The following is a 12,326-nucleotide window of genomic DNA, read 5'->3' as shown; positions in this document are numbered from 1 at the left end:
AATTATCTATGATAGCGTTCTAAACTCTCTTGTGGAGGTTTTTTTTATCCCAATAACAATATATAAAATGATTTAATATATAAGATATAAACACACATAATTTCTTTTAATAGTATTAGATTATAACATACAAAAATATTTATTAAATATATATAAAAATTATATTTGAATTTTTATTGATATAATATAAAAAGACAAAAGCATTTTTATAATAATATGATTTACTTTTATAAAAAAATAATCATTATCAAACTAAATTGATGTAACTATAGTAGTTTTAAATATAATATAGATACCAATTGAGTCTTAGCTTGATTGGTATCTGTAATATCTCGAATAGGGCCTAATCGGAATAGTGGTTTCGTGACCACAAATCCGAGCTAAAAATAATTATTTTATAATTATTTTGAGGTTTATGATATGATTGCATGATTGTGTGAAAATTTCGTGATGAAATTCTATGCATAAAGTGCTTAAGTTGAGATTAGGGACTAAATCGTATAATTCGCAAAACTTGCATTCTAGAAGTTTTTAGTATGAAATTGCTTTAGATTATTAACGAGGAGGTCTTAAATAGGAATTTGACCAATTTCTAAGTCTATGGAAAAAAATTGGACATGGATGGAATTTTTGAAAAGTTTAGTAGTAAGGGCATTTTGGTCATTTAGATATTAAATGAAATAAAAATAGGAAAAATAACCCAAAATGATCATCTTCTCCATATTGTTCTGCCGAATTTTGCTCTCCTCCATAGCTGGTGTTTCTTCAACTTTCAAACTTCAATTTCAAGCCTCATTTTTAATGATTTTTATGTTTTTGAAATCCCGGTAGCTCGATTTAGCTTATGTTAACAATAATTCAGCCTATGGTTCATATTTGGAAAAATATCCATAGGTGAAATTTGTGTATTTTGGTGTTTTATGACAGAATATGAGATTTTAAATTTTGTTAGACAACTTGTGCTACTCGGTTTTGAGTGAAACGAGTAAAAAGACTTAATCGGTAAAAATATTTAGTAATCATAAATACATGTTAGAGTGAGAATTTGATGTTGCCATAGAAGGGAAAAATGATCAGTATGTCATAAAACATAATAATAAGGGATGAAGTTTAATTCCCGAGCCTAGGGGCAAAAGTGTAATTATGCAAAAGTTTAGGGGCAAAATAGTAAATTTTCCAAAGTTCGTATTAAGGACTGTTTTAATGAATGTATGTATTAAATAAGATTAATTTGGTATTATAGATCAAGAGAAACGAGATTCAAGTCGTGATCGAGGGAAAAACAAAGTTTACGAGGAATAGGCTCGATTGTTAAAAATTTTGTGCCGAGGTAAGTTCATGTGTAAATAATGTAGCATAATTGTTATTTTTAAGTTATTGATGTTAATTATATGATATGCTGATTTTTATCATGAAATATATGCTTTGTGATTATTTTCGAATAAAATGCAAATTATGTGTATTATTTGTTAAATATAAAGTGCTACCGAGTATTGGTTTCGGTATTTTACAGAAGATGGCAAGGAGATGTGTTCGAGGAAAATCTCGTTTGAACCTTAGGAATAGATTAGGATACAAGTGACATGTCACTAGGATGGTTGAGCATCCGAACTCGTTGAGTTGAGTCCGAGTTCACTTATGGATGCGAATGTCCGAACTCGTTGAGTTGAGTCCGAGTTCGTGAGATGTAACTAGGCATCCGAACTCGTTGAGTTGAGTCCGAGTTCACTTATGGATGCGAACGCCCGTGTAATACCCCGAAAATTTTTACAGTAAAATATTATTCGTGATATAGTAAAATAAGGAAATAAAGTGACAAAAAGGGAATTTTTGAGTTATGTCAATATTGAGAAGTATATTATGATATACTAATTCAAGAAAGGACTAAATTGAAAAGATGAGAAAAGTCTTGTTGCACAAGAGTAAATACTCAAAATTTAAGGGGTTGAAGTGTAAATATAAAAAAAGTTGAAGGACTAATGGTGCAAATATTTTAAGGGTGGAATGATCTAGAAATCAAGAAAAATTGATGAATTAGGACCAAATTGAATAGGTAAAAAAATTATGAGGGACTAAATCGCAATTTTACCAAATTAAGTGATGACTCAAGGATGGAATTCTAAAAGATCATGAAGGGCAAAATGGTCAATTAGTAAGAGAGAGAATTCTAGAATGTAATGATTATGTTGATGATATTTTAAATTAATTAATTAGATAAATATTATTTTATTAATATTTTATGAGATGTTTATTATTATTATATTATTATTTATTTAGTATAAAAGGAAGGAAAGATGAAGAATTATCAACACATTTCCTTTCCCATGCAAACTAACGTAAGATAAGAAGAAGAAAAGAAGTTTGCTTTCTTTACAATTTAGTCCTTCCACCAAAAATTCATTATTTTTACCTAAAAATTGAAAGAATTACCATAGCCATCAAGAGAGAAAGATAGCAAGGAGATGATGGGGAGCAAGAATATCAAGTTGGATTCAAGAAATCGAAGCTGGAGGAGAGAGAAAAATTAAGTTAAAGATTGAAGTCAATAAGAAAAGGTAAGTACATCAAGATTTCAATATGTTTTTAAGTTTGTTATTATTGATAAAGCATGGAAATAATGTTATAGTAGAGTTTTCTTACATAAGGTCCTATGTTCTTGATATGTTAGTGAAAAAAAAATAAGAGAAAGTGATGAGAAATGGTGTAGAAAAAGAAAATAAGGATGTTATAACATGGTAATTAATATCTTGTACTAAAACAGTTCTGGACAGCAGCAGTAGTCTAATTTTGAAAAATCATCAAAAATTTTAGAAATCTAATTATAGGATTAATAAAATATGAAATTAAAGCTTATTAAGTCTAGTTTCTTATAGAAGAAATTATGTATGAAATGTAATTCTAAATAATGAGATATGATGAATTTTGTGAGACAAGGTCAGAATGATTTCGGGTTCCCCTGTTCTAAATTTGTAAAATCATAAAAAATTGGATAAAAACAATTATGGACTTAAATTTATATGTTTAGAATCCTGAATGAGTCTATTTTCAATAGAAACAAACATGAACATCATTAGAATTCTGTACAAGGAGATAATTAATTTTTAGTGAAGAAGGGTCACAACTGTCAGACAGCAGAATAGGGGTAAATTTAAAGAACAAACTGTACTTATTGACTAAAACAAAAATTCTTAAAATTTTATGCAAAGAATATATATGAGTCTAGTTTCAGGAAAAATTTTCGGATCTTAATTTGGAGCTCTAAAGCTCCAGATATAAATAATTTAGTGACTATGACACAGATGGACAGCTTGAATATTCATAAAAGTAAATAATAAAGATTATAGATAATGTTACTTACAAGTGTGCTACATACATCAAGGATGTGGAATGGAGAGGAGGAGGAGGAAAACATATATGAATATTCATTAAGCATGGCTAATTTGCATATTTTAGGCTTAGGGACTAAATTGAATAAAAGTAAAACTTTATGGGCAATTTTGTAAAAATGTCAGAAATGACCAAATTGCATGAAATGGATTATTTTATTATTTAAATTACAAAATTGAATGAAATTATTAATTTAGTTCAAGATAGGGGAAAACATGTTTTAGGGATTAAATTGAAAAGTTTTGAAATTATGGAAAATTCTGATATTTTATAGAATTCATGGACTGTTATCAATATATATGAGAATAATAGCTGGAAATAAGGATTAAATTGCAAGAATTTTATTTTCCTGACCCTAAGGATGAAATCGTCATTAATTAAAAGTTTAGGGGCAAAATGGTAATTTTGCCTAGAGCATTAGTTAAATGCATTAGAAGATGAAATGAATGAAAATGATGATCAAATTTATTTATAAAGATCCGGATGACTCAAATATGAGACTTGATCATGGAAAAGAAAAGATATCGGATTAATGAAATTATAAACACAAACAAGCAATGACGTAAGTTTGTGTAACTTGAATTATATTCTTAAATGCTTGAGATTGTATGTTATTGATGTGAATATGATTTGAGTGTTCATTGTATAAAAATTAATGAAACATTGATATATTTGATAAAATGGGAAGAAATCCCGGTTGAATGAAAGGAAAATTCGATGGATATCTGAAAAGGAATTGACGGTAAAAAGGATCTAGCCCGGACGGGTGATCCTATCCTGATATAGCCCTCCCGAAGAATATGTGGAAAATGGATTTAGCCAGACGGGTAATCCAAATTAGGGTCTGAATTTAGCTTGGGTGGTAATTGGATCCAAGCTCATTAGAGTAATTGTCGTTGCGAGGGATTTAGCTCGGACCGTAATCCCGACAATACTCTATGAGTTTATATTCTGAGGATTTAGCCTGGACTGGTAATCCCACTGTAAATATGAGGTTCGCGGGAGTGTGCTCTCTGATATGAAATGTGTAAGACCATGATTGAAATATACCATGGCAGCCTGATATGAAATATGTAAGACCATGGTTGAAAGATACCATGGCAACTTGATATGAAATGTGTAAGACCATGGTTGAAAGTTACCATGGCAGCTTGATATGAAATGTGTAAGACCATGGTTGAAAGATACCATGGCAGCCTGATATGAAATGTGTAAGACCATGGTTGAAAGATACCATGGCAACCTGATATGAAATGTGTAAGACCATGGTTGAAAGATACCATGGCAACGTGTTATGAAATGAACAAGACCATGGTTGAAAGATACCATGGCAACATGACAGAAAATGAGTAAGACCATAGTTGAAAGACACTATGGCATCATGTCAAAGATAAATAAGACCATAGTTGAAAGACACTATGGCATCATGTCAAAGATAAATAAGACCGTGGATGGGAGACGCTCTAACATCTGTTGAACAATTGATATTCAGGTAATATGTATCAGATGACGAATGGTTATATGAAATAATTATGAAGATAGATAAACGAAATAAGTATAAGTACATGGAATATAATTTATGTTAAGTTTGATATAAGCTATTGCGGAATAAATATACATAAAATATATGGAAATGATGGAGCATGAAATATTGATATAATGAAATGAATGATATATGCTTATGAAGAAACGGTAAGAGCATGATATGTTTCATGGCATGTACATATATGATTATCTTTGATATGTTGATACAAGGAAATTATGTAAGTTGAGACTATTATTAAACTCAAGTGCGATATGTTGAGAAAATAGATATATCAATGTTGAATTTATATGAAATATGTGCAAGTATACTAACAATGTTGCTGTTTGATGCTTATACAAGTATCAAATTGTTGATTGAATGGTAATATATTTATTTATATGATGCATTGAATCGGTAAGTATTTAAATTTTTTTAGTGATCTGTAAATGGTAGTAATGCTCCGAAACCCTGTTTTGGCAGCGGATACGGGTTAGGGGTGTTACAGCCCGAGCTCGTTGAGTTGAGTCCGAGTTCACTTAGGGGCTGGTTACATGATTGCTTGATTACATATGTGGCACTTATGTGCAAATTATCCATGTATCCGAGTTATATTCCGATGTGTTCAACGGGTAAAATTTCTAGTGAAATGGAAGAACACTTAAGATGCAAGTGACGTTTTGGTAAGTGTTGTGAAATGGACACTTTGGACAGGTATGTACTTAGCCCTCGGGTTGAAAATAGATACAACAACGATAAGGTGGTAAGATGATGAATGATGTTTAGAAATGTGATATATGTTTTGGTGATACCATGCTAAGGTTGTTTGGTATATTTGTATGGTTATGTTACTTGTTATTTGCATATGAACTTACTAAGCATTTATGCTTACTCCCTCCTTTTCATTCATTGTAGTTTTAACAAGCCGGCTTGAGAATTGGGATAGGTTGAAGACTCGTTCACACTATCCGAAGGCCTAAATTGGTAAAATGGCTTGTGTGTTTTGAATGTGGCATGTATGGCAAAATACTCACTTTGTGTAAATGATCTTATGATATGGCTAAGGTTTGGCAAGAAAAGGGTTTGTAAATGATTAGCCATTGGAATGACCAATCTAAGTCATATTTGATGTTATGTATGTTTAAAATGCTATTTAGTCCATGAAAATCCTTAGTAAAGTGAAATCTGCCATAAAACAGAATCTGACAGCAGCAGTGATGTAAATTTGAAAAAATCACTAAAAATGGTAGAAATGGAATTAAATGATGAGTAAGTTATGAAATTTAATCTTAATGAGTCCATTTTCATATGGATTGAACAAAACAAGTATATGAATTAAATTTTATGAGATATTTGAATTTTTGTGAAACAGGGCCAGAGTGATTTCTGGATCCCCTGTTCTGACTTTAAAAATTCATCATAAATTGTAAAAAAATAATTAGAATATATTCTTTATATGTACAGATTCCTTATTGAGTCTAGTTTTAAGAGAAACAAACTTCATAGACATTGAAATTCTGTACAGAGAGATATCTAATTCGAAATACACAGAGGTCAGAGCAGTTGAACCCTGAAACAGAGGAGACTTTAACTAATAAACTGTACTAATTGGCCGGACCAAAAATTCTATAAAAAAAATTAATAGATAGATATATGAGTCTAATTTCAGGGAAAATTTACGGAATTAGATTTCGAGTTTTGGAACTCGAGATATAAATTTTTAAGTGACTGTGACGCAGATTGCTAGCTTGACTGGAAATTTTAAAAATAAATTGTTTGAGTTGTTTAAGTAATGAATTAAGTCTGTTAACACCTCGTGTTCGACTCCGACGATAGTCTCGGGTACGGGGCGTTACAGTATCGGTATTATTGTCTGTGTAGGAGGACGTGAGTTTTAGTGTACTAAAGCATGTTATCCTCTTATTTAAAGGTTGATGAGAGATTATGAATAATTCTAAATATTATATAAAAAAATAAATATGATAAAAAATAGTAATACTGTAGAGTGTAGACGCAGCACGGTTGAGTACTGCCCTTGGCAAAAATTAAGGCGATAATCATTGGATTATAAAAAAAGTATATTTCTTTTACTCTAAGATTTTATATCCTAAATTCTATCTTTCTTATCTTTAAATAAGAAAAAAGGAAGGAAGAAAATCAGACAAAAGACAGAAGACCGCAAGTCAGATATCCCAACTAATACATAATTATTTTCTTTTAGACCGAATCTACGCTCATTGAGTTAGTGGTTTCTTATTATTAATTCATTCTCATTTTGCGTCTACACAAAACCAGCATACAAAATATTATTTTTAGAATTTCATTATTCTGTTTAGTACCTAAATGGCTAAAATGGTTAAGAAAAAAATATAGGAGAGAAAACATGATTAAAAAAAACATTTTTTTATAACTATTAATACTAGATGTGTTATTTCATGTCACTTGAAATTAGATATATGATTTCATATTACTCTTTTGGTTAGAGTCGTATCTTTAAAAAAAAACATTTTGTTTTTAAATTATTGTGTTTTTATTTATAACACAACACTACTAAAATTTTTAATTTTAATTTAAAAGAAAAGAAAAAAGTGAAGGTGGAGCCACTGTGAAGTTTGTCGAGTATGGACAGGTCGTTTGGTATTGGTAGGTCAGTATCATCTTGTCGACATTGTAATCTCTCCAATTTAAAGTGATAAAGAGGAAACAAAAATGGAACATTTAGAAAAAAAACAAAGGAAGGAAAAAGTGATTTAAAGTGAAAATCTTTAGAAAATAGAAACAAGAGATTGTTTTTGTTTTACTTTATTTATTTGCCATATATAAATATCTTGACTCAATTAATATTGGGTCTCAATTTAATTGTTAAATATATATATTTTAATTTTACCATTCAATTAAAGTATTATTTAATTTTCGTATCAAATTTTAATAAACATGTTAAATAATTATTTTCTCTATACATTATATAGATTTCTTTTTAAATAATCTCATTATAGGTTACGATCATATCTACTTTTTTTTTTAACAATGTCTAAAACTACTCATAACTCATTTTTAACTTATAAAATAGGAAGAAAATATACTTTAGTGCACTCGAATCTACATCCTCTTACATTGATAACAATATTCATGCTAATCAAATTAAAATTCAATTGACGAAAATATTAAGACTAAAATTTAAATTTGTCTGTTGTTTTTACTAATTAAAAAGTTGTTGCTAGCGATACTATTGTGAACTAATTATATAATTTAAATTGATACATTAAAAATTTATTTATCAGTTAAAATTATATTTGATTAATGTGAATGATTGTATTTTTGATTCATGAAGTGGCTTAAACATGTTAGAGTAGATAATTAAATTTTCTATAAAAGAAAAGAAAAAAAAAGAAAGTGATAGACATGAAAAATGTGTGGAAGATATATTAGGTCCTTCATTGAAGTTCAAACTTCAAAGTCGAAAGCCACATATTTAAGAAAAAAAAAGAAGGGAAAGCTAATCTAAAACCCACATACAAAGGCAAAAACAGCGGGGGACAAAAATATCTTGTTGTAAGAAAAACAGGCAGCACATCTTTTTCATGGTTAAGTGTCGGTGGTGTTAATGTAATGTAAGAGACCCCAAATTAGTATTAACATTAATTAGTCTAAGACCGCTGCACTTAACTAAGCTTTATTTATTGATTGACCAATAAAAACACAAGCTTTATTGTGTTATCATTTCCCTATCTATCTTCCTCTCTTGTTAAGCTTGCTGTTTCAGCTTTTTGTTAAGCTCTGTAGGTCTAAAATTCTTGGGAAAACACCCACTCTTTGGGTCTTTCTTTTTTGATCTTGTCATAGAATTTCGAGAGAGAAAAAATGGGAGTTGATTTGAGGCAAGTAGTGGCTGGTATACTTACTCTCACCATGTTTGTGATGCTTGGTCAAATGATTAAAAGAGACCATTTTGATTCGCTTCAAGTAATGCCTCTTTCTTTACAGTTATTTCATTTCAAAGTTTATCACCATTTTCATCTTTGTTTTGAGAAGATTCAATTCTTTTGTATTAAACTCATTGTTCTTTTTTTTTTTTTGAATCTCTGCTTTTGTGGAAGTAAATCTGATAAGGAGCTTGAATTTGCACCTCCCTTCAGTTTCCACTTTGCTTCTCTTGGCATCAAATCTGTAATTTATTACAACTATGATCTTCAAAATGTTGTCTTGGATAATATTATTAAAGCTGATTTGCTTCCTGGTTGAGTATCTTGGATAATAGATTGTGAAGGAATGAACAAACGACCCATTGGAACAAGGAAATTGTAGATGTATTATTATAAATTCTATTGATGCTTATGTTTTTTTCATTTACAGTGATTAAATTCTTCAAGGTTTGTTTGATATCATTTCAGTTCTTCATATTTTATTTACATGGTCTTTGCCCTGCCCTCATTATGTAGGACAAGCTTCCTGGAGAAGGTGAGGATGCTCATTTTGAGAGTGTCAATGCTATTGAGAACGATGGCCTTGTTAAGCTTTCTAAGAGGAGCAAAGGACCTTGGATGGAAGACATCCAAGAGCTAAAGCCGTGTTGGAGCAGGACGGATTTGGGTTCGTTAAATTCATTTAATTTCTCCCAAGTGTTGTATAAATTCGTCATATGTGTATGCAGATCTCCCACAGTAGGCTGAAATTTATCCTAATGCTTCTCTTTTAACTGATGGTGTTGTTAATTGGGTGACAGATGAACTAGAGCAGTCAAGAGGGTATGTTACTTTCTCATTGACTAATGGTCCAGAATATCATGTCTCTCAGGTAAACTGTTGCTCATGGTAACCTTATCTTGTTAAATTGGTACTAATGCAAACATGCCTTAATCAGGAATGGGATCTTGAATGAGTCGATACAATAATCTATTGAAAGCATTATCTTGTTTTCCATCTGATTTATTATTCATTCTGTTGTGTGCAATGTTCTCATCAGGTAGCTGATGCTGTAGTTGTAGCAAGGTATCTAACGGCAACTCTTGTACTTCCAGACATTAGAGGGAGCAAACCCGGTGATGTAAGGTTCGTGCTAGTGTTCGTTTTCAAGATCTCATGTTCTCTCCTTTCGTTTTCCTTCAACTTTTTTCTCATACTATAATTGAAAATTTTCAGAAACTTTGAGGATATTTATGATGTTGACAAGTTCATGAAAAGCCTGGATGGGGTTGTCAAAGTAGCAAAAGAGTTGCCAAATGAAATATCAATCAGGGATCTTGCTGCTGTGAAAGTTCCGAATCGGGTCACTGAAGATCACATTGTGGAAAGTGTAGAACCTTTATTTAAATCAAAGGGCAACATAAGGCTTGCGACCTACTTCCCTAGTGTAAATATGAGAAAAACCGCACAAAAGAGTAGTGTCGATTCAGTCGCATGTTTGGGAATGTTTGGAACCTTCGAGTTACAATCAGAGGTTCTCGAAGTTGTTGATTCAATGATCGAACGGCTTAGGACTTTGAGTCGCAAATCGAATGGCAAGTTTATAGCAGTGGACTTGAGGGTTGGGATACTTGAAAATAAGAATTGCCATGGAAGCGGTTCTGCCAGAGCAAAAAGTTGTTATAATGCACAGGAGATAGCTTTATTCTTGAGGAAGGTCGGGTTTGATACGGATACCACCATATACCTGACTCAATCAAGGTGGGATAACAGCCTTAGTGTCCTCAGAGATATCTTCCCTAAGACATACACAAAGGTGAGTAAATTCATCTTTTGTCTGATAATAATTACTATATTTTCAATATGCTTCTTGAACCATTATGTGCAATGCTTGATTTTGAACCTGTGTGTGCTACTGCAATTAATGTAGGAAAGCGTAATGCCAGATGAGAAAAAGGGGAAGTTCCTTGAATCTGAAGATTCGGAATTTGAAAAGGTTATAGACTTCCATATATGTTCTCAGAGTGATGTATTTGTACCAGCCATATCCGGCTTGTTCTATGCCAATGTAGCTGGAAAAAGAATAGCTTCAGGGAAGCCTCAAATCCTTGTTCCAGCTGATATACCTGGTACTTCCGCCCCCATCACCAACTACCTCTCTCCGTATGTTGCCAAGAGGAATCATTTGGCTTATTCCTGTTTCTGCTAGTCGTGTCAGTTCAATGCATGCGTGCCTTCGTAAAAGGGTGTCGGGTCTTCCCGTTTACCTCAGTTGGGAGTCTTTTTGAGTAAGCAGAGGGAGAAACCAACTTTGGTGTTCATACTTGGGTGTTAACTGGCCCTGATAAAAGTTATATGTTAAGGTGATTTTTGGTTTTTCTTTAATGCATTTCTCAATGGGGGAGGGGGGGGGGTGGTCAGAAATGTTACAGGGTTCGGGTCTCAATATGTTGCTGGATGTGATGCAAAACTTCATTTCTACTATAATTTTTCAGTGTAATAAGGGTGCATATTTTATAACCTTCTTGTCTTTAGTTAATGAAAAAAAAAATTCACCTTTTTAGATTTCCCTTTTTTGGTATTTTAGATTGTAAGAGATTGGTCATTTTAAGAAATGCTTTATTAACAAATCACACTGTTTTTGAGTCCTAGTTGGTCCAACAACCTTGCTTGAACTTTGAAGCAGCCAAACATGAGTTTTACCAAGGGTCGGACCTTCGACCCACAACCTTTCGAATCGATTGAAACCGAGTAAGAAGTGATAGAACCAATAAAACCCTAAAAAAAGGGTTGAAAAATAAGAGATTGTATAATGAATTATTTAAAAAATATATGAGGCTATTTTACTATCATAACCTAACCTAATCTATGGACCATGTTGTATTAGAATCAAAGTTTTTAGTACTAGACTGGTAATCGTACCAATAAAATCATTGCCTTGTTGATAAATAAATTATTAAAAATTTATAAAATAAAAATCTAATTCAATCGGTCTGCACCGATTCTCATGTCAATTAGTTCAATGCCCTTGTCTAAATCGGTGCCCTAGTCGATTTTTGATAAATCAATCCGATCCAATTCAAATAACCTTAATTAGAACAACTAATTTTTATTTTATAGTTTGTATTTGAGGATATGAGTTAAAATACGTGAGGATGCAACTAAAAAGACGTGAATATCCAGAGAAAACAATTCTGAATAATGCATTCATGGAATAGCCTAACAAATTAAATTCGATCACGACACCTAGGTGTGAGGGAATTGAATGTGCAGAGAATAAAAAAGGAAGAGATATAATTAAGGTCATGTATGAATGTGGAAGGACTAGAATGAATGTGAAAAAGAGCTTAATTTCATGAACTTAAAATTAATCATTGCTGTTACAAGAATTGCAAACCCTTACGGGCGCCCTAGTATTGTTGCTGAAATATAAAAAGAAAGTATTTTATCAGGTTGATAGGAATCAAAATTTGAATATTCCTTGATGCTTGATGTGGATGGATCCTAACAAAACT

The 12,326-nt window shown here is 31.6% G+C and overlaps 1 protein-coding gene across 1 annotated transcript; it reads left to right on the top strand.

Annotated features, from left to right (window-relative positions):
• The first annotated feature begins 8,421 nt into the window (after positions 1–8,421).
• On the top strand, positions 8,422–11,441 carry LOC108450015 (protein MANNAN SYNTHESIS-RELATED 2). Its single transcript, XM_017747433.2, has 6 exons — positions 8,422–8,872; positions 9,349–9,499; positions 9,633–9,703; positions 9,872–9,957; positions 10,048–10,627; positions 10,742–11,441. The coding sequence occupies exons 1-6, from the start codon at positions 8,771–8,773 to the stop codon at positions 11,018–11,020; spliced, it is 1,269 nt and encodes a 422-aa protein (XP_017602922.1). The 5' UTR covers positions 8,422–8,770; the 3' UTR covers positions 11,021–11,441.
• Positions 11,442–12,326: the final 885 nt, after the last annotated feature.

This window comes from Gossypium arboreum, chromosome 5, assembly GCF_025698485.1.
Source record: "Gossypium arboreum isolate Shixiya-1 chromosome 5, ASM2569848v2, whole genome shotgun sequence".
Classification (NCBI taxonomy): Eukaryota; Viridiplantae; Streptophyta; class Magnoliopsida; order Malvales; family Malvaceae; genus Gossypium; species Gossypium arboreum.
Note: the sequence above shows the minus strand (reverse complement) of the source record. Positions and strands in the feature narration are given on the sequence as shown.

Excerpts from the sequence above, each read along its gene's own strand:
- LOC108450015 (XM_017747433.2), top strand. The coding sequence starts at position 8,771 with ATGGGAGTTGATTTGAGGCAAGTAGTGGCTGGTATACTTACTCTCACC. Across the intron at positions 8,873-9,348 it reads ACCATTTTGATTCGCTTCAA|GACAAGCTTCCTGGAGAAGG; the intron begins GTAATGCCTCTT and ends CTCATTATGTAG. Across the intron at positions 9,500-9,632 it reads TTGGAGCAGGACGGATTTGG|ATGAACTAGAGCAGTCAAGA; the intron begins GTTCGTTAAATT and ends ATTGGGTGACAG.